The 25,603-nt window shown below is 56.9% G+C and overlaps 1 protein-coding gene across 10 annotated transcripts; it reads right to left on the bottom strand.

The window, feature by feature from the left end:
* Positions 1–129: 129 nt before the first annotated feature.
* ANO9 (anoctamin 9) lies at positions 130–25,603 on the bottom strand. 10 transcript variants are annotated; one of them, XR_015157442.1, is made up of 25 exons: positions 25,433–25,603; positions 16,134–16,208; positions 15,905–16,030; positions 15,577–15,719; positions 14,383–14,429; positions 14,199–14,257; positions 14,044–14,117; positions 13,693–13,827; positions 13,075–13,171; positions 12,907–12,967; positions 12,749–12,831; positions 12,304–12,408; positions 12,062–12,223; positions 11,943–11,979; positions 11,620–11,731; positions 11,083–11,134; positions 3,205–3,262; positions 3,001–3,098; positions 2,754–2,881; positions 2,521–2,673; positions 1,649–1,796; positions 1,020–1,121; positions 855–948; positions 649–758; positions 130–576 (listed from the first exon to the last, which is right to left on the bottom strand). XR_015157442.1 is itself a non-coding variant. In XM_086383370.1 (24 exons), the coding sequence occupies exons 1-24, from the start codon at positions 25,586–25,588 to the stop codon at positions 549–551; spliced, it is 2,391 nt and encodes a 796-aa protein (XP_086239496.1). In that variant the 5' UTR covers positions 25,589–25,603; the 3' UTR covers positions 130–548. The 10 variants fall into 10 exon arrangements, 7 of the variants coding, with proteins under 7 accessions (XP_086239496.1, XP_086239493.1, XP_086239497.1 ...); XM_086383370.1 differs by lacking the exon at positions 11,083–11,134; XM_086383367.1 differs by having other exon boundaries at positions 2,754–3,098.

Genomic DNA, 25,603 nt, shown 5'->3' on the forward strand with positions numbered 1-25,603 from the left:
CTCAGTTCACGTACTGCTGAAGTCTAGCTTGAAGGATCTTTAGCATAACCTTGCTAGCATGTGAAAGGATTTTGAGTATAACCTTGCTAGCCCTGAGGGCAGACATAATCCATCAGAGAGACCCGGAAATCTACAGAAAATTTTTATTTTATTCTAGAAAATTCTGCTGGTTGAAGGGAGCCAGGGGGTGGGGCAAGATCTGGGGCCCAGAAGTCAGAGGGCAGCCCAGGAAAGGGGCCAGCCCCCCGGCACTGTGGCTGTGCAGGAGCCTCTGCCCTGCCCGCCCTCCCCTTCTAGGGCCGGCAGGAGTCACTGAGAGTTCAAGTCAGGCAGTACCAAGCCTGAGACCTAACACATGGAACAGGCCTCACAGAGCACGGACAAGGGTGCAGTTCGCAGACACCCCAAACACACAGGGGCTCCCAGGGCCCCCCCACACACTCAGGTCTTCTTAAAGCTCCCCACACACAGCCAGCCAGGCTGGGGTGGGAGGCCGTGGTGGCAGCTCCTGAGTCGTGGGCCTCCAGGCACCACCTGCTCCAGGTCCCCTACACGTCTGTGCTCTTGGGGCTGCAGCTGGAGGCAGGAAAGGGGTTGAGTGGGCCCACCCCAGCCCCTCCCTGCTCCCAGCCAGCCCCGCCTCTCCACCTTTTTTCTTCCAGTCTCTGGTACTTCTTCTTCAGGACTTCGTTCTTCACAGACTGCGGGACGTCGGGTACAAACCAGGCCGCAATGAGCTTGATGCATAAAGCCACGTGCTGGGGACGGCAGAGAGGGGAGGTCAGGAGGGCTGCACAGGGGCGCCAAGGGTCAGAGAGCTGCCCCACTCCAGGGTCCCTGCCGTGCTGACTCACCTCGAAGAGGATGAGGAAGGCCAGGCGGATCGCCAGGAGGAACCACTGCTGCTCTGAGAAGTTGGAGTCCTGAGCAGAGAAATAGTCCCGGTACCTGGGGTAGGGAGCAGATGAGGTCAGGGGTCAGGAGTTCAAAGGGTGCTCACAGGGGGTGGGGGTCCAAACCTGCACTCGGTCACATTCTCCCAGCCCTCGATTTTGGCAGGATCCTGGAAGTCTTTGGTGTAGAACACAGATAGGCTGTGGTTGACATAGCCGGTGAAGCAGCTGTGGGCAGAGGACAGGAGCTTGGTGTGGCCCCTCAGGCTTCCGGGGTGCCGGCTCGAATCTGGCCTGACGTGGTGGGGGCCGTCAGGGTGGGCCACAGTGCAGACCCTCTCCTTCACCTCTGTACATGGGAGACGGGCCCTCGGGGAGGCTGAAGGGACTCGCAGGGGCTGGGGGAGCCTTCCTGGGAGAGACCCCTGGAGACCCAGCCCCCCACAGGGCTGGAAGAGCTGGATGAGGACAGTGTGCAGACCCTACAAAGCGTCTGACTTCGGAAGGGGAGTCGTTCCCGTAGCGCTTGCTCAGGAAATGGCTAGCTCTGGGACATTAATGCCCTCCTAGGGTCCAGTCTGCATTCCCAGGCTGTACCCAGGGTCTCTAGGTCGGCACAGGGCGGGAGCAACCACCCCAGGAGAAACTGGGAGCATCAAGCCCTGCCCTGGGCTCCCCTGGGGTGGGGCCAGTTTTGCAGGGGCCTCTGGACAGTTTGAGACTCCCCCAGGGGCTGTGTGGCAGCGTCCCCTTACTCGACTTCAGACTGGGCCCCTCTCCGGCAGGGGCCATAGCGGTACTTGTACACCACACGGGGGATGAACTCGGATGTGAAGGCGATGACCATCCCATTGGCAATGACCGCCAGCACACCGATGATCTCCAGCACCTGCAGCCAGGTCCCTGGGCCACAGAAGGGAGAGAGGCCCAGTCTGCCTACAAGCCTCCTCCCCTGGCCCCATTGATTCCCCAAGGCTGGGAGCCCGGATGGCCAAGGGCTTTGTCACACTTATGCTTGTGGCGACTGCCAGGCCCCTGATGAGGACAGTCTTGGCCAAGGCCAGCAGAGGGCAAACGCCACTCTCCTGCACCCTGCTTCTTGACATGGACAGGGAGGGGCCCAGGTCTCCATCCCCCATGTTATGCCTGAACCTTTCAGCTGCCCCCAGGCCTGCTCTGCCTCCTAGGTTCCCCCACCCAGGGCAGGGGCAGACCCCCTTACTGGTCCTGGGATGGAGGCCTTCCTCTCTCCTGCTGCCTTGTCCAATACTCCATCTCCTTGCTTCATCCCTGACCCCATCTGCCCTGGCAAGGCCAGCCGAGGTGACCGAGTCCCTGCCCCCAGCTGCTGGACATCTCTCCCCCAGCTTCCTGCTCTCAGAGTCCAGCCTTTTTGTATCTGCTTCCCAGTGGCTTTGGCCCTTCAACCCGACTGGGGGTGGGGGGCAGTGGGGGCATGCCAGCCCCTCGTCTTCTTGGGGCCTGGGCTCAACCCCCAACCCAGGCAGACCCTGGGAAGGGCTGGGGGCCACCGCGGGGTGAGGGCCCCTCTTGCCCCGCAAGGCTTAGGGCTGGGGTTCCAGGGAGACTGGCGCACTGGCCGCCCCGCCCCTGGCCGGCCCCTGACCGATGTCCTTGGCCTTGCGTGGCACCAGGCGCCGCTGCAGCCGGACCATTTTGATGGCGTCCAGGCGGATCTCCACGAGGTTGCTGAAGAGCGCGAGCAGCGGGGCCAGCGGGAAGGCAGCCACGAAGATGGTGGTGAAGCCGTACTGGATCACTGCGGGCGGGAGCGGTCACCCTGCGCGTCCTCGCCAGCCCCTCCGCCAGCCCCTCGGCCGCCAGCCCCACCCCGCGTACTCATCTCCATGAACTCGTTGAACAGGCTGAAGGTGTAGACTGGGTTCAGCCGATAGTTGCGCTGCCAGTGGCCCAGCTCGGGGTCCTGAGACGGGGCCCGCAAGGAGCGACACTTGTGCGCCAGCCACCTAGGGGCAGGAGAAGCGGGTGGAGAACCGGGAGGAGCAGGGGGCGGGGCGGGGGGCGGGGCGTCCTGGGGTCCGGACTCCCTGCGGTGGGCGGCGCCCGGAGGGGAGGGGGTCCTCACGGCTTCAGATACTCCACGCAGTTGCTGAGCGTTTGCTTCAGACCCATGATGATGGCCATCTGCACGAACAGGTCCATCATGCAGCCGCTGAGGTGGCACTGCAGGGACAAGGGTGGGAGGTGCGCATGCGCACGGGGCACTGGGAGAGGCCAGGAGAGAGGGCAGTTCGGGAAGAGGGCAGCAGGGCACCCGGGACAGGCTGACCTCCTCCAGCTTCCACAGCCCCGCCAGGCGCACCGTCTTCCCGGGGTGACCGTTGATCCTGTGAAGGACAGCCAGGCTGAGGGAGGTGGCAGGACAAGAGTGGGAATCGGGGCGCAATGGGCCCTGGAGGGGAAGGAAGCAGACCTGCCCCACAGGTGAGCAGCGGCCGGATGTGAGCCTTGTGCCCAGACACGCCTGTGGGCACATGCTCGCACACACAAACCACTAGACCATTCAAGGGTAAGAATAACATTCGCTCAGTCGTGTCCAACTCTGCAACCCCCTGGACTGTAGCCTACCAGGCTCCTCTGTCCATGGGATTTTCCAGGCAATAGTACTGGAGTGGATTGCCATTTCCTTCTCCAGGGGGTCTTCCCGACCCAGGGATCGAACCTGGGTCTCCCACATTGTAGACAGACGCTTTACCGTCTGAGCCACCTAATCCATTCAGGTATGACCTAAATCAAACCCCTTACGATTATACAGTGGAAGTGACAAACAGATTCAAGGGATTAGCTCTGATAGACAAAGTGCCTGAAGAACTGTGGATGGAGGTTCGTGACATTGTACAGGAGGCAGTGATCAAGACCATCCCCAAGAAAAAGAAATGCAAAAAGGCAAAATGGTTGTCTGAAGAGGCCTTAAAAATAGCTGAGAAAGGAGAAGCGAAAGGCAAAGGGAAAAAGGAAAGACATACCCATCTGAATGCAGAGTTCCAAAGAATAGCAAGGAGAGATAAGAAAGCCTCCCCCAGTGATCAATGCAAAGAAATAGAGGAAAACAATAGAAGGGGAACGACTAGACCTCTTCAAGAAAATTAGAGACACCAAGGGAACATTTCATGCAAAGATGGGCAAAATAAAGGACAGAAATGGTATGGACCCAACAGAAGCAGAAGATATTAAGAAGAGGTGGCAAGAATACACAGAAGAACTGTACAAAAAAGACCTTCGTGATCCAGATAACGTCGTGATAGGTGGTGTGATCACTCACCTAGAGCCAGACATCCTGGACTGTAAAGTCAAGAGGGCCTTAGGAAGCACCACTACAAACAAAGCTACTGGAGGTGATGGAATTCCAGTTGAGCTATTTCCAGTCCTAAAAGATGATGCTGTGAAACTGCTGCACTCAGTATGCCAACACATTGGGAAAACTCAGCAGTGGCCACAGGACTCGAAAAGGTCAGTTTTCATTCCAATCAAAGAAAGGCGATGCCAAAGCGTGTTCACACCACCGCACAACTGCACTCACCTCACACGCTTGCAAAGTCACGCTCAAAAGTCTCCAAGCCAGGCTTCAACAACATGTGAACCATGAACTTCTAGATGTTCAAGCTGGTTTTAGAAAAGGCAGAGGAACCAGAGAACAAATTGCAAACATCTGTTGGATCATCAAAAAAGCAAGAGAATTCCAGAAAAACATCTAATTCTACTCAGAAAAACATCTACTTCTACTTTATTGACTACGCCAAAGACTTTGACTGTGTGGATCACAACGAACTGTGGAAAATTCAAGAGATGGGAATACCAGACCACCTGACCTGTCTCCTGAGAAATCTGTATGCCAGTCAAGAAGCAACAGTTAGAACTGGACATGGAACAACATACTGGTTCCAAACTGGGAAAGAAAAATGTCAAGGCTATATATTGTCACCCTGCTTATTTAACTTCTATGCAGAGTACATCACGCAAAATGTTGGGCTGGATGAAGCACAAGCTGGAGTCAAGATTGCCAGGAGAAATATTCATAACCTCAGATATACAGATGACACAGAAAGCGAAGAAGAACTAAAGAGCCTCCTGATGAAAGTGAAAGAGGAGAGTGAAAAAGTTGGCTTAAAACTCAACATTCAGAAAACGAAGATCATGGCATCTAGTCCCATCACTTCATGGGAAATAGATGGGGAAACAATGGAAACAGTGACAGACTTTATTTTGGGGGGCTCCAAAATCACTGCAGAGGGTGACTGCAGCCATGAAATTAAAAGATGCTTGCTCCTTGGAAGAAAATCTATGACCAACCTAGACAGCATATTGAAAAGCAGAGACATTACTTTGCTGACAAAGGTCCGTCTAGTCAAGGCTATGGTTTTTCCAACTATCATGTATGGATGTGAGAGTTGGACTATAAAGAAAGCTGAGTGCTGAAGAATTGATGCTTTTGAACTGTGTTACTGGAGAAGACTCTTGAGAGTCCCTCGGACTACAAGGAGATCCAACCAGTCAATGCTAAAGGAAATCACTCCTGAATATTCATTGGAAGGACTGATGCTGAAGCTGAGACTCTAATACTTTGGCCACCTGATGCGAAGAGCTGACTCATTAGAAAAGAAAACGATGCTGGGAAAGACTGAAGGCAGGAGGAGAAGGGGACGACAGAGGATGAGATGCTTGGATGGCATCACCAACTTGATGGGCATGAGTTTGAACTAGCTCTGGAGGCTGGTGATGGACGGGGAAGCCTGGCGTGCTGCAGTCCATGGGATCACTAAGAGTTGGACACGACTGAACGACTGAACTGAGAGCAGAGTTCACATGACAGCTAAAGAACATCAAAACAAGACTTGAATAGAGAAGCCTTGTCTTTGATACAAAAAATGAGGATTGCCTGCTTGAGACAGATAGAACGACAGGCCCCCAAGGACGTCCACATCATGATTCCTGGCTTATGTTATATGACATGGCAGCATTAAGGTTGCCAATCAGCTGACCTTAAAATGGACAGAGAATCCTGGGTGATCTAGGTGTGCCCATTTTAATCACCAGAGTCCTTAAATGAGGAAAGAGGAGAGTTGGAGACATGACAAAATGAAAGGGGCTCAGCCTGACACCACTGGCTTTGCAGACACAGGAGGAAGGGACCAGGAGCCATGGAATCAGGCAGCGTCTAGAAGCTGAAAAAAACAGCAGTGTGGATTCTCCCCGAGGGTCTCCAGACAGAACGCAGCCCTGCTGACACTGTGACTTTAGTCCAGCAAGACCCTTTTTGGACTCGGCCTCTAGAACTGTCCATAATGTGTATTGTTTAAAGCCACTAAATTGTGGTAAAAGAAAATTAATACAGTATGTATGTCGGTTCTCCCTAAAAGAATGTATAATTTCCCTGCAATCCTAAGGTAAACTCCACAGAATTTTGATGGAGTTTGACAAAAATTAAAGTTCACCTAGAAGAATAAACATGTAAATAACTACAAAAAAGGAAAAGTGAAAAAGAAGAGAAAAAGAAAATTAATGCTAGTCCTATCTGATAGTAAAGCATAACAGAGTAATAATTACACAGTAAGATACTAGACTAAAATGATCAGAATTCACAGAAAGAGCAAAACATTCAGGCAAGTGATGGGACTTGGCGTGTGCAGAAGGTGGTGGTGGTGATGGAACAGTCAGCAGATGGTTTGGGGACAGCTGGCTGTCACTTGGAAACAAAACAAGCTTCCCTCCCGTGCCCCTTGCAGCAGAACCAGTTCCTGTGGATCAAAGATCTGAGTGTTTAAAAATATTGGAAACTGCCTTCATAGGAACACGAGAGATCGCCTAGGCTTTCGCCTCCTCACCCGGAAGCACAGTGTGCAAGGACAGCACACAGGAGGAACCGAGTCGGGCCTCGTCTGCTCCTCCGCCTGCTGACGATGTGACCCTGAGAGCTTCTTAACTTCTCCGTCAACCCATCTGTGAAATGGGGTTTAGAGTCCTTACCCCATAGGGCTGTTGTGCGGATTAGAGTTGACGAACATGACTTAGGATAGAATGTGTGAGCGTCCGTGACATGAGTTATTATTATAAAGACATATTCCATCCTGCCAGGGAAAATAAACTGAGTCCTTCGTTATCCAAAGTCAGTGGAGGGCTGCAAATCTTCAGTCGTGAGGAAAAGCAGCTGTATAACAGAGAAAGACTGCGGTAAAGGAACAGGAAGATGGACCCTTTAGGAAATGAGATGAGGAAAGGAAATGGGATTTCTCTGGTGGCCCAGCGGCTAGGACTCCGAGCCCCCAGTCCCAGGGACCCAGGCTCAATCCCTGGTCAGGGTACTAGATCCCACAGGCCGCAACGAAGACGTGGTGCAGCCAAATACTTAAAAGAAAAAACTTAAGGGGAAAAAAGAACATTGACATCTTCAAGAAAGTACTGTGTCTATGGAAACAAGAAAAGGACACTCTAAGGGTAACAAAAGACCAAAAATCTCTTAAAAATTAAGACTTTGTCTTAAATTCTTAGAAGAAAACAACAGAAGGCAAAAAAGACAAAGTGAAACGACCTTCCCAGATGAGGATAGTGAGACAGAGAGACGGACGACATGAGAGAAAAAGGCAGACGTGTGAGGAGTGTGAGACAGAGAGACGGACGACATGAGAGAAAAAGGCAGACGTGTGAGGAGTGTGAGACAGAGAGACGGACGACATGAGAGAGAAAGGCAGACGCGTGAGGAGTGTGAGACAGAGAGACGGACGACATGAGAGAAAAAGGCAGACGTGTGAGGAGTGTGAGACAGAGAGACGGACGACATGAGAGAGAAAGGCAGACGCGTGAGGAGTGTGAGACAGAGAGACGGACGACATGAGAGAAAAAGGCAGACGCGTGAGGAGTGTGAGACAGAGAGACGGACGACATGAGAGAGAAAGGCAGAGGCACAGGGGACAGCCCGCGAGGACCAGGACTCGCATAAAGAGGAAGCAAGGGGAGGTTTTTTAAAAAAACCTGAGATTAAAAAGAAGAAAATTTACTGAGCTTAAGCAGGACATGGTTTTTTCATCGGAAGGTGCCAACAACTGCCCAGCACAGTGCAGGAAGAAAAGACTCACCCTGAGTGTCCCCCTGCTTAAAGAGAAGACCTTAACTTTAAACAGAAGATCCCTCTACCAGAGGGGAAAAAATCTAGGTCAACTAGGAAAAAACAAAAATCAGATTTTCTGCACACTTCTCATCATTCATTTTGCATGTTCAAAGACAAAGGAGCAATGTCTTTGAAGTTCTAGAAGGGAAAACTGTTTTGAAGTTAGACTTCTCTACCCAGCCATATCAAACATGTGCCAAGGTAGACCATGACACCTTGAGACATAAAAGAATTCAGAAAATTTACCTCTCCAATATACCTTCTCAGAATAAATGAAAGCAAAAATCAAGAAAGAAGGAGGCTTGGGAATCAGGAAATGATGGTCCTAACCCAAGTCCCAAGAAGACAGATGTACAGGAGGCGCAGAGAGCAACCAGGCCAGTGTGGGATAAGGCAGGGCTCCCAAGGAGGGTCCCATGGACAAAGGGACTCCGTGCAACAAACAGTTTGCCATAGACACGCAAGGGGGAAAAGGCAGCTGGAAACAATAGGAAAAATAAAGAGCTCTACGACAAAGAAATGGTCAAATAAGAAGCAAAGTAAAATATGACATGATTTTAAGAAACTGATAACGTCAAAAGAGAATCCATTTGATCTTGAGATTACGAAAATGCTCAGATGATATGAACAGTTTATAGAAACGGAAATTTAATGACCAATAAATATCTCGGAAGAAGGTGGATTCTCACTAATAGGTTTTAATAAGGCATCTTGAAAGATGAGAAGCCTCTGTTCATCAGATCAGCAGGGGGTATGCACACACGCAGAGCGCGTGTCTCTGTGAGTCACCTCAGGGTTTCTGGAGGTTGCTTTAGCAATGCTCATCTCCACATAAACGTGCACTCCCAGCTTTCAATGGAAATGGCTGCCGACACCCACGGCCAGGCATCACCTCAGAGCTGGGAGGGACCTGGAGAGGCCTGCAGCCCACTCGACACATCCTGCTGGATCGAAACTGCGGGGCTGACGTCCGAGCAGCCGGCAGCCCCACCTCGCCCGGAGCACCCAGGACTTGGGCCCCTCTGGTGGGCCGGGGGCACCCGCTGGATGGGATGCAGGCCTGGCTGAACCCCTGGGCCTCCTATCTGACCTCTAATCCCCCCACACAAGCAAAAAGACAGAGATACTTCCAGGAGGTTGAACAACCAAAGACTCAGATCTCAGGATTGAGCCAATGGACACCGAGACCCCACGCTGTCCCTCCCCCAGCTGGGCTCCCAGCATACCAAAGGCATCCTCCTTCCTCCAGGCAGGACACCAGGGATTCCCCTTCGGGAACAGACAGAGCAAAAGGCCCCACCAGGGGACACGTGGTCCAGAGCACACTGGCACATACCTTTCTCAATTAAAGACATGTGTTCGTGAATAAAAGACATCTAAGGACAGTCTCTAACACCAGAATCAGAGACCAATCAACAAAGAGCGTAAAACACTTGCAAGGAACAGAAGCAACGCAGAGTAGCAGGAAAAGAGGCCACATTCTCAGACAAGAGAAACCCTGGTGTCCAGGTAACACGAAGAGGCAGCTGTAAAGACCCTGAAACATCGAAAGGAGTGCTCTGAAATTAAGAACATAAGCAGAAGTGATGCATTCAAAGAAAACTTCTGAGAAACTGGGACAAGGATGGAAGGAAAAAGCGAAGAAAATTGGATGATCAATTCAGAAGATCTGATTTCCAAACAAAAAGAATTTACCAGACGGGAAGAGAGGGAACCAAAGGAGGGGGCTATCAGACACATCAGAAAATCACTAAAACGGAAGGACCTGAGGCTCCAGGCCCAGCGAGCACCGGGTAATTTCTTTCCACTTGATCAGCATGGATTCTGCATACCTGGCCAGCACAGGAGTTGAGACAGGGCAGGGCAGAAGCAGAGGGAGCAAGGCAAGAGCGGGGTCTGAGGGACCAGGGTTCTGGGTCAAGTGCTCTTTAGAGGCCAGGAGAAGGGCAGCAGTCAGTGGCCAGAGGTGGCCCTGGTGTGGGGCGGGAGAAGCACGGGCTGGGGACGCCAGGAACCCGGCACGACAGGGAGAAGGGTGTTTGAAAGGGAGACGCGGGCACATCTGCGTGGTGGTGGAGACCGTCCAGTAGAGACAGAGATGCTGGTGTGGAAGAGAGGCGTGAAGTACTGAAGCAACGTGCAGTGAGAAGGAGCCACCGAGTCACACTGCTAAGAAGTTTCCGGAGGTGGAGGATAGTGAGAAGACGCAGAGGGTCGGAGTCGCGCTGCCGTCAGGTCCGTGGGACGGAACACTGGAAGCCAACAAAGCTATCCCTCGAGTCTGAGGAAAACCACACCCAACTTAGCGTCCTGTCTCTAGCAGTCGCTCGGTCAGGTCCTCAATACAGAGGAGCTCAGCACAGATGATCTCCTGCGCACCCTTTCTCAGGAAGCCACTGGAAAACTTGGGGTCCTCCCTGGCAGAGGGGGATGGGCTCACCAGGATGGGAAGGCCAAGCAGCGCCCGGAGACGGGGACAGACGGAAGGCCTCTCCAAGGACCTCACGATGTCTTTGAATGAACTGGGAGGGGTTTTCTGTTTTCAAAGTTCCACTAGAGAGTTCGGAGTTAATGAGTCTGAGCAAACCCCAGGAGGTGGTGAAGGACAGGAAGACTGGCACACTGCAGTCCACGGGGATCACAAAGAATCGCACATGACAGCGCCTGAACAACAACAATGCAACTTACAAAAGTTGAGCAAACACAGAGACCACATGGAGCAATTATTTTCTTCCGAAAAGACAAGAAAATGTCTGTTGATTGAATCAAAATGTTAACTTCACTAATTTGGAAGGTGAGGGCAAGTGTGTGCCTGAGCCTGGTATATGAGATGCCCACCGCCACTTTACTTACAAAGCTCAAAACTGGGATTAACCCAAATGTCCACCAACTGATGTGGTTACATAAATTCAAGAACATCTCTCAAAGGAATGCTCATGTATGGTTTTAAAAACAAAGCCTCACCACCCTTGCGGACATGGAAGATACCCATTGTGTGCTTTCAGGGTAAGGCAGAGAGGATAATTTACATGACTAACCACTTACGTCAACAGGTGTATCTGGGACTCCCCTGGTGGCACAGTGGTTGAGAATCTGCCTGCCAACGCAGGGGACACAGTTTCAGTCCCTGGTCCAGGCAGATTCCACGCGCCACCACAGGGCAACGAAGCTGGTGTACCGCAACCACTGAAGCCCGTGTGCCTGGAGCCCACGCTTGGCGACAGGAGCCACAGCAAGGAGAAGCCCTCACGCCGCAACTAGAGAGCAGCCTCAGATCACACATGTGCACAGCAACAAGGGCACAGCACAGCCGAAACAAACACAGAAGAATTTTAAGACAGGCGTGTTTGTGTGTGCTCAGATGTGTAAAAATATCTGGGGAGATGCAACAAACAGTGTCATCTCTGGGGACGTGAACTGGACAGTTGGGGGTAGACTGTGCACTTCTTCCACACTTTTCTGTATTAGGTTTCCATGTGTTCTGAGCTTGATTCATTTTAAAAATTAAAAAGAACATGTGTTTCCCTTTCCAAGGTGGGAGAAAGAAGTTAGAGGGAGGGTGTGAGAGCCGGTGGCCCTTACCTGCCCAGGATGAAGGCAATGTAGATAAGGGAGGAGAAGTGAGCAAAAAACTGCAGAGTGAAGAACTTGATAGTGAACTTGCTCTCTCGCTCTGAAAAGGTCCTGGGTTTCTCTGGAATGAGATGTGGGGCCATCCTTCCCCCGTCTCTCCCCCCAATGACAGCCCACGCCCAGCCTGTCCATATCCTAAAAACTTGGGGTCACCTGGGACCCTCACCTGTCTCCCAGGCAGGATGCTCTGGCCTCTCATGGGCCCCATTTCCCCACCCCAGGGTTCCAAGACCCCCACCCTGAATCCTCTCCCAGAGAAGCCATTCTCTCACCAAAGTCACAAAGCTTCAGGGCCACATATTTGTTGATCTGCAGGAGGGGAGACAGGGCTCACCTTGGACCTGGGCGGAGCCGCAGCCTGCCCCACACCCTCCCCTGCCCCGACCCCTACCTTGGTCATGATGAGGATGATCACATAGTGGACCAGGGCCCCGCTCACCACCACAGCCGTGGTCACCTGCTCCCCCAGGAAGGGCAAGGCCGAGTTGAAGAGGGCGGCAGCTAGGACTCGGTAGACCACCAGGACGTGGGCCATGCCGATCATGAGGCAGATCTGGGGTGGAGGCAGGATCGGCGGGGCTCAGGGAACTGCCCCAGCTGCTCTCCAGCCCAGCCACGGGAGCCCAGGAGTACCATCAAGAGAGACAGGAGAAGGATGACGGTGCTCCGCAGGTAGGAGTGCTGGTGCAGCTGCGGCTGGTAGTCTGGGCAGCTTATGAGCCCCAGAGCCATTTCCTCCTGTGGAAGGCACCCAACTGGCCTCAGATGCCGGAACTGCCTCAGATGCAGAACCCCCTGGGGCCTGGGACCCTCCCTCAGACAGAGGACCCCCTCAGACACAAGAACCCCTTGGACACTGAACCCACTCAGACACGGAACCCCTGGGACGTGGAACCTCTCGGACACGGAACCCCTTCGGACACAGGAAACTTTGAAGCAGGAAGCCCTTGGATACAGACACCCCCTCGGACACAGGAAACCCTTGGACATGGGAACCTTCGACGGGAAGCCCTTGGACACGGAACCCCTTGGACTCAGCAGCCTCTCAGGGCCCGAGCCAGCCGCCGGTCAGCCTCACCTGGTCCTCGTCCCACCCGTACAGCTCCCACTGCAGGACCACTCGGGCTCGCTCCCGCTTCCACAGCTCCAGGAACACGGTGGCTGCGCCAGAAAGCAGAGGCCTCAGGGACGTGTCTACGTGTGTTGCTCAGGGGGCCCCAGGTCCGCGCGACTCACCCCACAGCGCCATGAAGATGGCGAACAGCACGGTGCCCTCGTTGTCAAAGAGGTGGGTGAGCTAGAGGGAGGGGCACGTTGGGCTGGGGTGGCCTTCGCCCCAGCCCCCGGCCCAGGCCTCCCCTTCCCCGGGAGGACCCGCTGGGCCCGCCTCCATCCCGCGTAAACCTTGGCATAGGCGCAGGTGTCTGAGAGCCGCTGGAACCTGCGGTTGTGGTCGCCGCGAGGGCACATATAGATGTCGTGGGCCTTGCAGATCTCCTTGCTGAGGGCGCAGGGACCGAGTTGGCTGCCGGGCTTTCCTGTGGACCCTGGAGGGGCCCCTCCCTGGACCGCCCCTTCTCTGACTCCGCCCACCCTCAGCTTCAGTCCCGCCCCTTCCCTGGCCCCACCCACCCTAAGCTTCAAGCCCGCCCCTTTCCTGACTCCGCCTACCCTCAGCTTCAGTCCCGCCCCTTCCCTGACTCCGCCCTACCATCAGCTTCAGTCCCGCCCCTTCCCTGACCCTGCCCTACCCTCAGCTTCAGTCCCGCCCCTTCTCTGGCCCCACCCCACCCTCAGCTTCAGATACGCCCCTTCCATTAACCCACCCACCCTGTTTCAGGCCCGCCCCTTCCCTGACTCTGCCCCACCATCAGCTTCAGTCCCGCCCCTTCCCTGGCTCCGCCCACCCTCAGCTTCAGATACGCCCCTTCCATGACCCCACCCACCCTGTTTCAGGCCCGCCCCTTCCCTGACTCCGCCCACCAACAGCTTCAGTCCCGCCCCTTCCCTGGCCCCGCCCACCTTATCTGGCTGGCTTCGAACTGGGAAAACCCGCTCAGGAAGACGATGAGGCCTATCACTGCGGCGGGCACCAGCATGTAAGTGTACCAGCCGAGCCAGGCGAAGTACAGAGCCACTTTCTCTCCAAAGTAGTCCCTACGGGCACAGCGTCCCGTCAGGGCCACTCCCACCAGGGGTGACGGCCAACGCCTGGGTGAAGCTTGCCATGCTGGGGGCAAGGAGTGTACCGAGGACATCTAAATGTATGTCTGAATGGTTCGCCAGACAGCTGTTTGCTGGAGGCATGGATGTATCTACAGAGGGGCAGCCTGCCTGCGGGGGGCACAGGTGTGTCCGCGAGGGCAGTAGTACCTGATATCACTAATTGGCTGCCTTTGGAACATGCTTCTCCACCGGGCCCATTTCTTCTTTAGGTGTTCTTCCCCCTGGGCACAGGTGAGACACAGTGAGAGCTTCCTGCCTCAAGTCCTGCCCTCAGGGCCTCTCCCAGCCAGCCCACCCCTCACCTTGTGCAGGGGGAACCCGGCCTCAAAGACCCCATCCTTCACCAAATCCTGGAGCGTGTCTGGTGGTCAGAGGGGTTCTCGGGTCAGAAGGGGCGGGGATGAGGGAGGACCCTGTCCCGTTCTCCCCATGCGACGCCCCTCCTGGAGGGCTGCGGCACAGGCCACCTGCCCATCCAGTCCTTACCACCTGCTGCCATCTTGCTGTTCAGGACAAAGTCGACAATTCGGATTCTAGAACACAAGAGCTGGTTCAGGAGGGTCCTCTGTCTGGCCAGGTTCCAGGCCCCTCTTCAACCTGGCAGAACCCCCAGACCACTAGCCAGGACTGCCTGACCAGAGCTCAGAATCCAGGACTCATCTGGGAGCACAGCTCCTCGAATCCTCCCAGGGTTCAGCTGTACCATGGTTGCAAGGTGGGCCGCCTTCAGGGTGGTCTCTCTCGTCCCAGGGCCCCATGCTCAGCCCTACAATCGGCCATCCAGCTTCCTCCAGGATTCCCCACCTCCAATCACACCTCCCACCTGGAGCCCCAACATGTTCAGAGCACACCCTTTATGTGCACAAATAAATCCTCTTTACACCCTGTGAGCCATTTTGCCTATGGGAGACTGAAACTCAGAGAGGGTTAACTTGGCCGAGGCCACACAGCCAGGAGGTGGCACATCCAGACATCTGATCCTGCTCCTCTGGAACACCTCCTATGAGACACAGCCTCCCAAGTGTCCCAGGGCCCTCCCCACAGCCTGCTCCTTCCAGGCCCCGACAAGGTGCCTCTACGCATGTGTCCTCCCAAACCAGCCAGTTCTGAGCTCCCAGGAAGCCCCCTCCATTGCCTCATATCCAGACTCCCAGAGTGTTCTTTGTTGACCTCCCTGACTGGCCCCAGCTGAGTTCAGAGGGCTGGGGCTAGGACCAGGAAGGTGCTGGAGGCAGGGTGTGGGGAGGGCAGGTGGACTGGCTTGGTGGGCTAAGGATCAGAGTGGGGAGAAGCAGGTTCCTAGAGAGAGAGAGGAGGTGTGGGGTGCCTGGGAGGCAGGGACAGATGTCCAGAGAAGGGCATTCAGTCTGGAGAAAAGAAGTGGAGAGTGAATCCAGGGAGACGACCTCAGAACCCAGGAGGGACAACCAGGAGAGTCCTGCCAGCCTCTCCAAATGCCACCCGCCCTTTAAGGCTGGCTTCTGGTCTGCATCTGGGGACACAGTCACAGATGTAACCTTCAAGCACATTTTCCAGTATTACAGGCATGGTAAGTAAGGCACAGATGGTTGCCCCCTGTGGCCTCTGCCCCAGGACCACACCTGGGAGCCTTGCTGCCTGTCTGGACCCCCATGTAGGTGGGCAGGGGTCCACCTGGCCCCGCGTGGGCCAGCCTCCCACCTGTTGGTGGCTCGGATGGAAGTTGGCCTGGACAGCTCCCCTCTGGGGACAGTGTCCTCGGTCTCCGTAAGTCTCCAGTACCGGTCAAACATCCTATTGTCAGCTCGGATCCCGAAGAACTCCTTCTCCTGGTCCTCCATTGCCTGAGAGTTGGGGGCAGCATGGGACCCTCTGCTCCACCTTGGGACCCTCCCCCTTCATCCAAGGCCAATAGTCTGTCCCCTCCGACTCTGGCATGAGGCCACAGGCAACCTCCCCAGACTCCTTCCTGGGACCCACCCAGCCGCCTGTGACTGCTGCACCCAGGCAGGGCCCTCGGCCCTCCCACCTTGTAGCGAAAGCCCTGGTTCTCAAGCTCTTCCAAGAACTGCCGCTGCCTCTGGACCTGCCCGGGGTTTCTCTGGGTGCGACGATCGACCACAAAGACATAGTCCCATAGCTCAGGGGCCTCGGCCTAGAGGAAAGAGGCACGGGGCCCAGGGCTGGCGACCAGAGCAGGCCGGGTGCAGGGCGTGGGGGAGCGGGACCAGGCCCAGGAGGGGCTCACGGAAGCTCACCTCACAAGTATTGATGTCCATCAGCGGAAGGCTCTCACCTTCCGTCGGCACCAGGATCCTGAGACTCTCTTCTCCCTGGGGGTGAAGCACATGCGGAACAGAGGCTGGCACTCTTTGCCACAATAGAGCGCCTCCCAGGCTGGGTGCTCTGGCACCAAAGGGATGGTTTCTGGTGGGGCCACGTGCACGCTGAGGCTGCAGCACAAATGGCCGGCAAAGGTTTGTTTGGAAACATACAAAGAGCACCCTGAATTCATAAGAAAAGGCAGGCAGTCCAGTGAAAATGGGCCAAAGATGCAAATGGACACTTCACAGAAGAGGAGCACCCAGAAGGTGAAAACATGGAACTCGAACGTGAAACCGTTTGGAAAATGCAGGCTAGGTGACCAAGGAGGCATCACCGTCCACCCATTTGGCAGCAAACATTTTACAGTCAGACAGTGTGAACCATCCAGGTGTGGGAGTTGGCGGCAGCCTGGTGGTTAGGACTCGGCGCCTTCACTGCTGGGGCCCGGTTTCAGTCCCTGGTCAGGGAACTGAGACCCTGCAAGCACACTGCGACCAAAAAAAACACCCTGGTGATCTATAAAAATATTGAATGTAACATAATACTGTAAATCACCTGAAAATCATACAATATTGAAAATAAGCTATGTGTAAAAAAAAAAAAAAGCCAGGGTGACTCAGCAGGACCCCATGTGCTGCTGTTGTGCACGCCTTGGTGCCTGAATTTGAGAAACCTCGCGGACCTGCCCCCTGGCCCCCTTTGGAGTCACACAAAGGCGCTCACACTAGCATATTTCATACCAAAATTGTGGAAATAATCCAAAGTCTCATCAGTTTTCTTCCCAGGTGGCACTAGTGGTAAAGAATCTACCTGCCAAGGCAGGAGACACAGGGGCGTGGGTTTGATTCCTGGGTTAGGAAGACCCGCTGGAAAAGGAAATGGAAACCCACTCCAGTATTCTCATCTGGGAAATCCCATGGACAGAGAAGCCTGGTGGGCTACAGTCCATGGGGTGGCAAAGAGTCAGACACCAAGTGACTAACACTTTCACTTTCACTAACGAACACACGTCCTTCTATGTTCCTCCCTCCGGGAGGTGAAATCCTCCCTGTTGAGGCTGGCCTGGACTCAGCGACTAACAAGGGAAGTATGAAACAGAAAACCAGCCACTTTACAGAGGAGACCCTGGCAGAGGCCCCCAACCCGGGAGATGACGGCCCAGGCGATGGCACGCAGCAGCCCGTGGTCCCCAAAGCCCACGGCCCCATCCCAGCAGGAGGAGAGCCCCAGCGAGCAGACCCCGGAGTCAGGCAGCCAAGGACAAGGGGGACGGAGAGGCCATCACAGACGGGAGGGGCCGTGGGGACGTGGCGATGATGCCGTGGGGGGCCTGCATGATACACTTGAAAAGCCGGTGACGTGAGTCCAGGCCGAGTCAGGCTCGTCACCTGCACCAGCGCCCCAGGCAACAGGCACGGCAGGCCCTGCACTGTCTTTGTGACACTTTAGGAAAACTTACAGATTTGCAAAAACTGCGCAAGTAGCAGTCGGGGGCTTCCCAAGTGGCACAGTGGTAAAGAACCTGCCTGCCAATGCAGGAGACGTGGGCTCCACCCCTGGGTTGGGAAGATCCCCGGGAGGAGGAAGTGACAACCCGCTCCAGTACTCTTGCCTGGGAAATCCATGGGCAGAGGAGCCTGGTGGGCTACAGTCCATGGGGCCGCACAGGGTCCAAGCGGCTAAGCACACACAGGAGTGGGGGAGTGGAAAATGCTGGGACTGGCATCCAGGTGGGAGGGGTGTCTTAAGGCCTCACTGATTCCCAAAGAGCAGACAGCAGGCTAGGAGGGCTTGAGACAAAGTGACCCAGGGCCCCTTCTCTGGAAGAGCCACTGGGCTGAAGGGAGTGGGGGACAAAGGAGATGGGGGACCAGGGCAGACAGGCAGGTGGGTCATCAGGGGGAACCCCCGGGGGCTGAGGCGGGGGAAAGACACCACCTCCGGAGCCAAGCGCCCAGCAGGTGCTGAGGCTTTGTGCCCTCAGGCAAGAACCCACCTCTCCCAGCCTTGGGGGGCTTGACGCAACGCGGGCAGCATCCTGCAGCCCCGGCAAAGGGCTGGCCAGGCCGTGTGCCCAGTGAGAGGCCGCCAGCCGTGTCCCATCGGCAGCTCCCCAGGGAGCATGGGGGACCCCGGGAGGGACAGGAAGCTCGGGATGAGGGCCTGGGGGAACTGAGAGCTGTGTCAGCTTGAGCCCCCTGACTTCCTTGAAGGGCCTGGTGGCTCCCCATCCCACCGTGGGCCCGCCGCCAGCCCACCACCCACTACTGCCTCTGGGCAGCCCCGCCGGGCTCACAAGCCTGCAACCCCCTACCCCCACCCCCAGGCATCGCAGCTGCTCAGCGTCCTGGCCAGCCCTTGCCCTGCGCTGCCCCCACCGCTCCCCTTCTCCTCCCTGCGCATTCGTGCCTCCTCCAGAAAGCCTCACTGGACTGCTCCAGCCAGTCTGCCCTTGAGGGCTGCCAGAGAAAACGGAGGCCACCCATCACATTTGAATTTCAGATAAACAATAAATACCATTTAGTATAAGTATGTCCCAATTATTGCATGGGACATAACCTATACTAAAAAAAAAAAAATACTGTTGTGTGTGTGAAATTCAGCTTACTGGGGACCTGTTTTTTATTTTGTTTCACTAAATCCAGGACTCGACCCCAACTCCCCACCCCAGACACACCCGGAACTACTGGGTCCAGAACCAGGCCTGGGTCTGCCCCCTCTCTCCCCTCTGTCTCAGCCACAAAACGGCCAGCTCCGGGGCACGGGACGCCAGGGTCTTTGTGCCGCGGTGCAGCCCCTGCCCCGCCCTCTGTCCCGCTTTCCTGGGGGGCGCTCACCCCGTCCGCAGGCCTGCCCCCTTCTGCCCCAGCTCCAACCCCGCAGCATCCGAGCCCTCGGATCCGCAGTGGGGTCAGGGCCAGAGGAGAAAGCCACCTCCTCAGGCCGGTCTGTGCGCGTGCGCTCTGGGCTGAGGCGCCTGTCTCAGCGAAGGGAGTCAGGTCTCACGTAGATGGGGACGAGGGACGCTGGTACATTTCTGTCACCAGCAGCCAGTCCTGTGACTTGCCCACTGTAGGAGCGAAGCGTCATGTGGGACAAATTCGTGAGTGAAATGGGTCCTCACGTACTCGAACTCGGACCCAGGAGGAGGCCTACGCTTGCTGGGCCTGGACCCCCTGCAGGACGACCCTCTGAGGGTCCCTCGCCGGCAGGCCCACAGAGGCTGAAAAGAGAGGCTACCTCACGTGAGCCTGAGGCTGAAGAGTGGGCAGGACCAGCAGCGGGAAGATGGGGTCCCAGCTGGGGAGACGGGGTCCCTGGGGCGGGAAGATGGGGTACCTGGGGTAGGGAGATGGGGTCCCCGGGTGGCGAGATGGGGTACCTGAGTGAGGATATGGGGTCCCCAGGGCGGGAAGACAGGGTACCTGGGTGGGGAGACGGGGTCCCCGGGTGGGGAGGGACAGCACAGGGATCCAGATGGGAGGAGGGAGCCTGGGGAGGACCATCCCCGAGGGACTCCCAAAGGCAGCAGCTGGAGGCTAACCCTCAAGTGGCCCCAGAAATGAGGCTGGGGCAGCTCTCTTTCCCCAGAGACATCACATGACTTTGGGGCGTTACCCAGAGCCTCTTGGAAAAGGGGAGTCAGCCTTCCCTGGAGGCTGCTGTGTGACCTGGACCAAAGGGGTCCCACGGGCACTGTCCCCCATCACTGGGACACAGCCCCACCCCGGTCATGACCTGGTTCCCCCAGGGAAAGGGCCGGCAGGTGCAGGAGCAGCAGCAGCCAGGCCTAAGTCCCCTGCCCCGTCCTGTCAAGCCACCCCACACTCGACGTCCGGACGTCTGGTGCCCACACGCTGTGTGCCCAGTGGCCCCATCCCCAGGCCAGCTGCCTGGGCCCCAGGCTCCAGGATCAGGCTGTCCATTGCCCACCTGTCCTCCAGGGAGAGAGGCCTTCACGGATTAGAACCAGGCTCCCCTAAAGTCACCCCCACCTCCAGCCAACCTGACTGCTTGGTGCACCTGAGGCGAGCTATCTGGGGGTTCTGCTGTCCCCGTCCACCAGGCCCCACCTCCAGGAAGCCATGTGTGCCCATCAGGCTCCCAGACCCCAGGCAGGGTCAGAGGCTCCCCGGGCCCGCTTGGCCTTGGGGGGTCCCAGCCCCACCACGTGCAGGTCCCCAGCAAGTCTGCGCACATGGACGGGGGAGGTTCCAGGCACCCGGCTCTCCGTTGTCCTCCCTTGGGGCTTCCAGCCCCCACTCCCTGCAGGCCACGCACCCAGTAGGCCAGGCCCAGGACTGAGTCCAGGCCAGAGCCCCAGTCGATCCACCCACTGCCTGCTTGAGTTCTTTAGAGGCTGCAGCTCCCCGGGAGACCAGCCCAGGCGTGGGGGCCAGGCCTGGGGATCCACACTCTGTCTGTCCATCCCCAGGCAGCTTGCAGGTCCCGGCAGGGCACGGGGACTGCTGTGCGGGTGTGCCTGCCCCGCAGCTCCCGACCCTTCTGGCCGGGCAGCCTACCTGGAGCACACGACGTCACCCTAGCCACACGCAGCAGGCAGGGGCCTCCCCGCACCATTCATGGCCCGCCTCAGGCTTAGGGTCACACCACAGCCCAGCCAGCACCCCACGGCCCCCTGGCTAGGCCCTACCAGCAAGCAGTGGTTTCATCACTCAGCAAAGGGACCGCCCACCCCAGCACCAAGCTCAGACATGGAGAGGCCTGCCCACACGTGCGATCCCCCACCTGGCTCTGTTTCCTCATCGTTCGGGGGCCACACCATGAAACATGTAGGATCTCACCTCCCTGACCAGGGATCAAACCTATGCACCCTGCAGCAGAAGCACCAAGTCCCAACCACCGGGCCGCCAGGGAAGTCCCGGCTCCCTTGTCTTCAAAGTCCTGTCATCTGCCTTCCTCCCGCCTTGGGCCCCTCCTTCCCACCATGCCTCCCACTGTCCATCCATCTCGTTTGTCAGATCACATGTCTGTCTGGTCATCCACCCCAGATGCGGCCTGCTGTGAGTGCAGCCCTCACGGGCAGTGCCCAGCGTGAGTGGACACGGGCCTGGAGAGGCAGGTACCTGCTTGGCAGGGGAGGCAGCCCAGAGCTTGCCCTGGTAGTGTGGACAGGGCCTGAGGGGCAGCACACAGCTGGTGTCCAAGAACCTGCTACAGAGACTCTGGGACTTGACAGCATAAAGCCTTGGTGCTCAGCACTTCAGCTCTGCAGAAGCATAACGGGCTTGAGGGCAGCCGCCAGGAGGTGAGACCAGCAGTTAGCAGAAGCTAGACCAGAGGGCTTCTGAACTGTGGTGTTGGAGAAGGCTCCTGAGAGTCCCTTGGACTGCAAGGAGATCCAACCAGTCAATCCTAAAGGAAATCAGTCCTGAATATTCATTGGAAGGACTGATGCTGAAGCTGAAACTCCAATCCTTTGGCCACCTGATGTGAAGAACTGACTCACTGGAAAAGACCTTGATGTTGGGAAAGACTGAAGGTGGGAGAAGGGGATGACAGACGTTGAGATGGTTGGATGGCATCACCGACTCAAAGGACATGAGTCTGAGCAAGCTCTGAGAGTTGGTGGTGGACAGGCAGGCCTGGCATGCTGCAGTCCATGGGGTCACAGAGTCGGACAGGACTGAACTGAACTGAGACCGGAGGGCTGCACAGGCAGCGGCGGAGCTTGGACTGCAGCTGGGGCCAGGAGTGGGGGGTGGGAAATGGAAGGGATCTGGGCAGGGGAAGGGGATGCTCAGATCCGGCTGGGGCGGAGCTCTCTGCTGTCTGTGTCTGTCTTTACCCAAAGGCTGATTTTCTTGCCTTAGCTCCCTCCACACCCCCCAACCCCATCCCCAGGCCCCCTCCTCCCCCAGCCCCAGGCTCCCTTCCCCCCAGCACAGGGCTGGCCTGGGAACCAGCCTCAGCTGCCAAGGCTCCACAGCCCTGGAATGGCCGAGGCGGAGTGCGAGGCCGCCTGCCTGGCCCACACCTGGGAGCGCCCGGAGGAGGGCGACGGGGAGGCGGGTTTCGCTCTCCACCTCAGCTCGGGTCTCCTCCCGGCCACCCACGGCTGCCCGGGCCTCGAGACCTCGTCCCTGGCGGAGGAAAGAGAGGAAGTCCTCCCGGACGCTCTCCTGCTCTGCCCCCAGATTCCGAATCCAGCAGCCTTCAGCGACTCCCACCCCCGCCCAGGCAGAACCCCCAGGAGCGGAGGGCCCTGCCGGCCACCCTGGGTCTCTCCAGCCCCCTGCCCGCCGGACGGAGCCGCGAGGTCTGGGGTCCGGCTCCAGGCTCAGCGCCCGGGGGTGGCCACGCCCCCCACCTGACCCCGCTCTCCCCGGGGCTCCCGGCGCAGGAGGCAAGCCCTTTCTTCCGTCCTGCCCCAGCCCCGGGGGAGCGGGGGGACACGACCCCCTGCCGGCCCCCTCCCGCTCTGCAGGGGACGGGGACGGAGGCGGGAGGGGCGGGAGGCCGGGGCCTGTCCCGGCGGGCGTGGCCTCGCGCGGACTCACCCGCATGCCGGTGGTCGCGCTGGGCTCAGGGTCGGAGGGTCCCGAGGCGAGGCAGCCCCAGCGCCGCTGGGAACCCGAGTGTGGCTTGGAGGCCGCCCAGCGGTCCTACCTGACTTCCGCGTGGGACTCACCCCTCCCTTCTCCCCGCCCTCCTCGTCCTCGGGTCCCTGTGCCGCCCTCGGGAGCGGCCCGTGCCCGCCGGCCAGAAGGCACACCCCTCCCCCAAGCCCCGGGGCCCGGGACACCTTCGGGGCCTCCGGGCTCACCGGAGGCTCTCAGCTCACCTGCAGAGGGGCGTTCCCCTGCCGTAAGCTTTAGATCGGCATCCTTTAGGGGGAGGGGAGCGGCTCCCATAACCCTGCTCCCTGCTCCCTTCACTCTTCCTGACGACGCCTGGACGCACCGTCCCCAGGCCCCTCTGGGGCACCAAGCCTCCCACCCTCCAAGTCTAGTGTCGAGTCCCTTGGGGGAGAAAGTGGGGCCGGGACGATGGAAGATGAGACAGACCCCAGAAAGAAAACAGTCTGCTCCACCCAGAATCCCTGCTGTGTGCACCCCAGGGCCAGGATGGGGAGCCCGGGGGTCCTGGAGCCACTTGCTAGCCGGAGGAGGTGGGGGGTCAGAAATGAAGGACTGAGAGGGGCCGTACCCCACCCGTGGTCAGGGCAGCAGCGGGAGGCAGCTCTGGGCCACCTGAGGGAGACTGTCCTGGGGGACGGTGGACTGCCCCCAACAGGGAGGGAGGGTGTCCATGCTCTGACGGCTGCAAGGCAGGGGGTCAGGAGAGAGAAGAGGCGAACATGCTGGGCAGCACGGGGGCAGCTGGAGGACAGCAGGGACCACTTCGGTGTGGCGGGGGTCAGGAGGTCGGAGTACAGCATTGTGCAGCCCAGGCAACCCACGCAGCAGACCGCGGGTGAGGCTCCTCTGGGCTCCACCGGGATAACCCGGCCCCGCCCACGTGTCTGTTTGGGGGACCCCATGGCAGACTGTGAGGGCAGCAGGGACTGAACCCTGAGGTGGCAAAGGTGAGAGAAGGAACTGGCAGCACAGAACTGTGAGACTCTGGAGGAGGAGACTGGACAAATGTGTTATTCGTGTGACAGAAGACCCCGCGAAGTAGCGGCTTAAACCAGCCTGTATGCCTCTCTCTCCCACAAGTGACATCTGGGGCAGTGCTACCAGGACCGGTTAGTAACTCGTTGGTCACCGAAAGCACATGGATCCACCGCATGGTTCCAAATGGCTGCTCAAGCCCCAGACATCACAACACTGCAGACGGCCAGGAGAGCAAAAGACGAAGGAGGGGCATCCCGGCCGCCTGTGGTTAGTCACCTGGCTAGTCACCTCACCACACCTCACTGCACGGAAGCCTGGGAAGCGTGGTCACTTTTCCTAGAGGAAGGTCGTTGTTGTTTAGTCACTAAGTCGTGTCCAACTCTTTGTGACCTTGAACTGTAGCCCACCAGGCTCCTCTGTCTGTGGGCTTTCCCAGGCAAGAATACTGCAAGGGGATTTTTCTTCTGCAGGGGATTTTCCCGACCGAGGGATGGAACCGCCATCTCCTGCACTGGCAGACGGATTCTTTACCGCTGAGGCACCGGGCAAACCCTAGGAGGAAGGTGGAAGGACCCTAACCCTAACTCAACCTGCTCAGGACAGTCAGCGCGCACTAGTCCCCCACTCAGACGTCACTGCGAGCGTCAGCAAGCTGCCCTCCCTCTCATGGTTTCCTTTGGCATTCCCAGTTTCAACACTCCAGAGACGCTGCCTCTTCTTGGATCCAGCAGCCTTGCTGCTCACCTGAGGCCCCTGTGGGAAAGGCAGCGTCTCCTAAACTATCCTAACAAAAATCCAAAATATTGAAAATATGCATTAATATGTCCTTTGAGCAAAAAGTATAAACCACTCAAAAGTGAAAGTCGCTTAGTCATGTCCGACTCTTTGCAACCCCATGGACTATACAGTCCATGGAATTCTCCAGGCCAGAATACTGGAGTGGGTTGCCTTTCCCTTCTCCAGGGGATCTTCCCAACCCAGGGATCAAACCCAGGTCTCCTGCATTGCAGGCGGATTCTTTACCAGCTGAGCCACCAGGGCAGCATGAGAACCCCTTTAGATGATCAATAATAGGGAAAGGGCTTCCCTGGTGGTCGAGTGGTAAAACTCCACACTCTCATTGCAAGGGCCCCGAGTTCCATCCCTGGTCAGGGAACTAGACCCCTGACCCAAATGTCAAAACTAAAAATCCTTTATGCCACCACGAAGATGAAAGATCCTGCGTGCCCCAACTAAGACCCAGTACAGCCAGATAGAAGGATAAGTAATAAACACATTAAAAAGTAGAGCAGTACCTGAGCAAACATGGTGTATCCACATGCTGCTTAAGCAGCCGTTAAAAATGGTGCTTTCAAACCAGAGTTTAGGACAACATAAGAAAACGCTTCTCTTATACTGTTAAGTGAAAAAGACATAACTGTAAACATGTATACATTTTTATCTCGACCAAGTAAAAATGCAGGAAGATACCAGCAGAGTGGGTTTAATATTTGATATTTCTATTTTCCTGTGGATGGTAGAGGGGCTTCCCAGGTGGCACAGTCGTAAAGAATCCACCTGCTCATGCAAGAGACACAGGACACGCAGGCTCAGTCCCTGAGTTGGGGAGGTCCCCTAAAGGAGGAAAGGGCTACCCACCCCGGTATCCTTACCTGGAAAATCCCATGGACAGAGGAGCCTGGTGGGCCACAGTCCATGGGGTCACCAAGAGTCAGACACGACTGAGCGGTTGCACAAGCAAGCACGTGGATGGTGGAACTGTGCTTCTCGTCAGGTAATTTGCTTCCTCCGACACACGTCGCTTTCATAAGCTTTATATTACT

This window comes from Bos grunniens, chromosome 29 (genome assembly GCF_055505025.1).
Source record: "Bos grunniens cultivar Pamir isolate PY7600 chromosome 29, Bosgru_T2T1.0, whole genome shotgun sequence".
Classification (NCBI taxonomy): Eukaryota; Metazoa; Chordata; class Mammalia; order Artiodactyla; family Bovidae; genus Bos; species Bos grunniens.

What these genes read in the sequence shown, in the direction of transcription:
- ANO9 (XM_086383367.1), bottom strand. Translation starts at nt 25,588, where the DNA reads ATGAAAGCGACGTGTGTCGGAGGAAGCAAATTACCTGACGAGAAGCAC. An exon ending in TTCGAAGCCAGCCAGATAAG is followed by an intron (nt 13,172 to 13,692) that starts GTGGGCGGGGCC and finishes CTGCGCCCTCAG; the next exon opens with CAAGGAGATCTGCAAGGCCC. An exon ending in GGGGCCCAGTCTGAAGTCGA is followed by an intron (nt 1,122 to 1,648) that starts GTAAGGGGACGC and finishes CTCTGCCCACAG; the next exon opens with CTGCTTCACCGGCTATGTCA.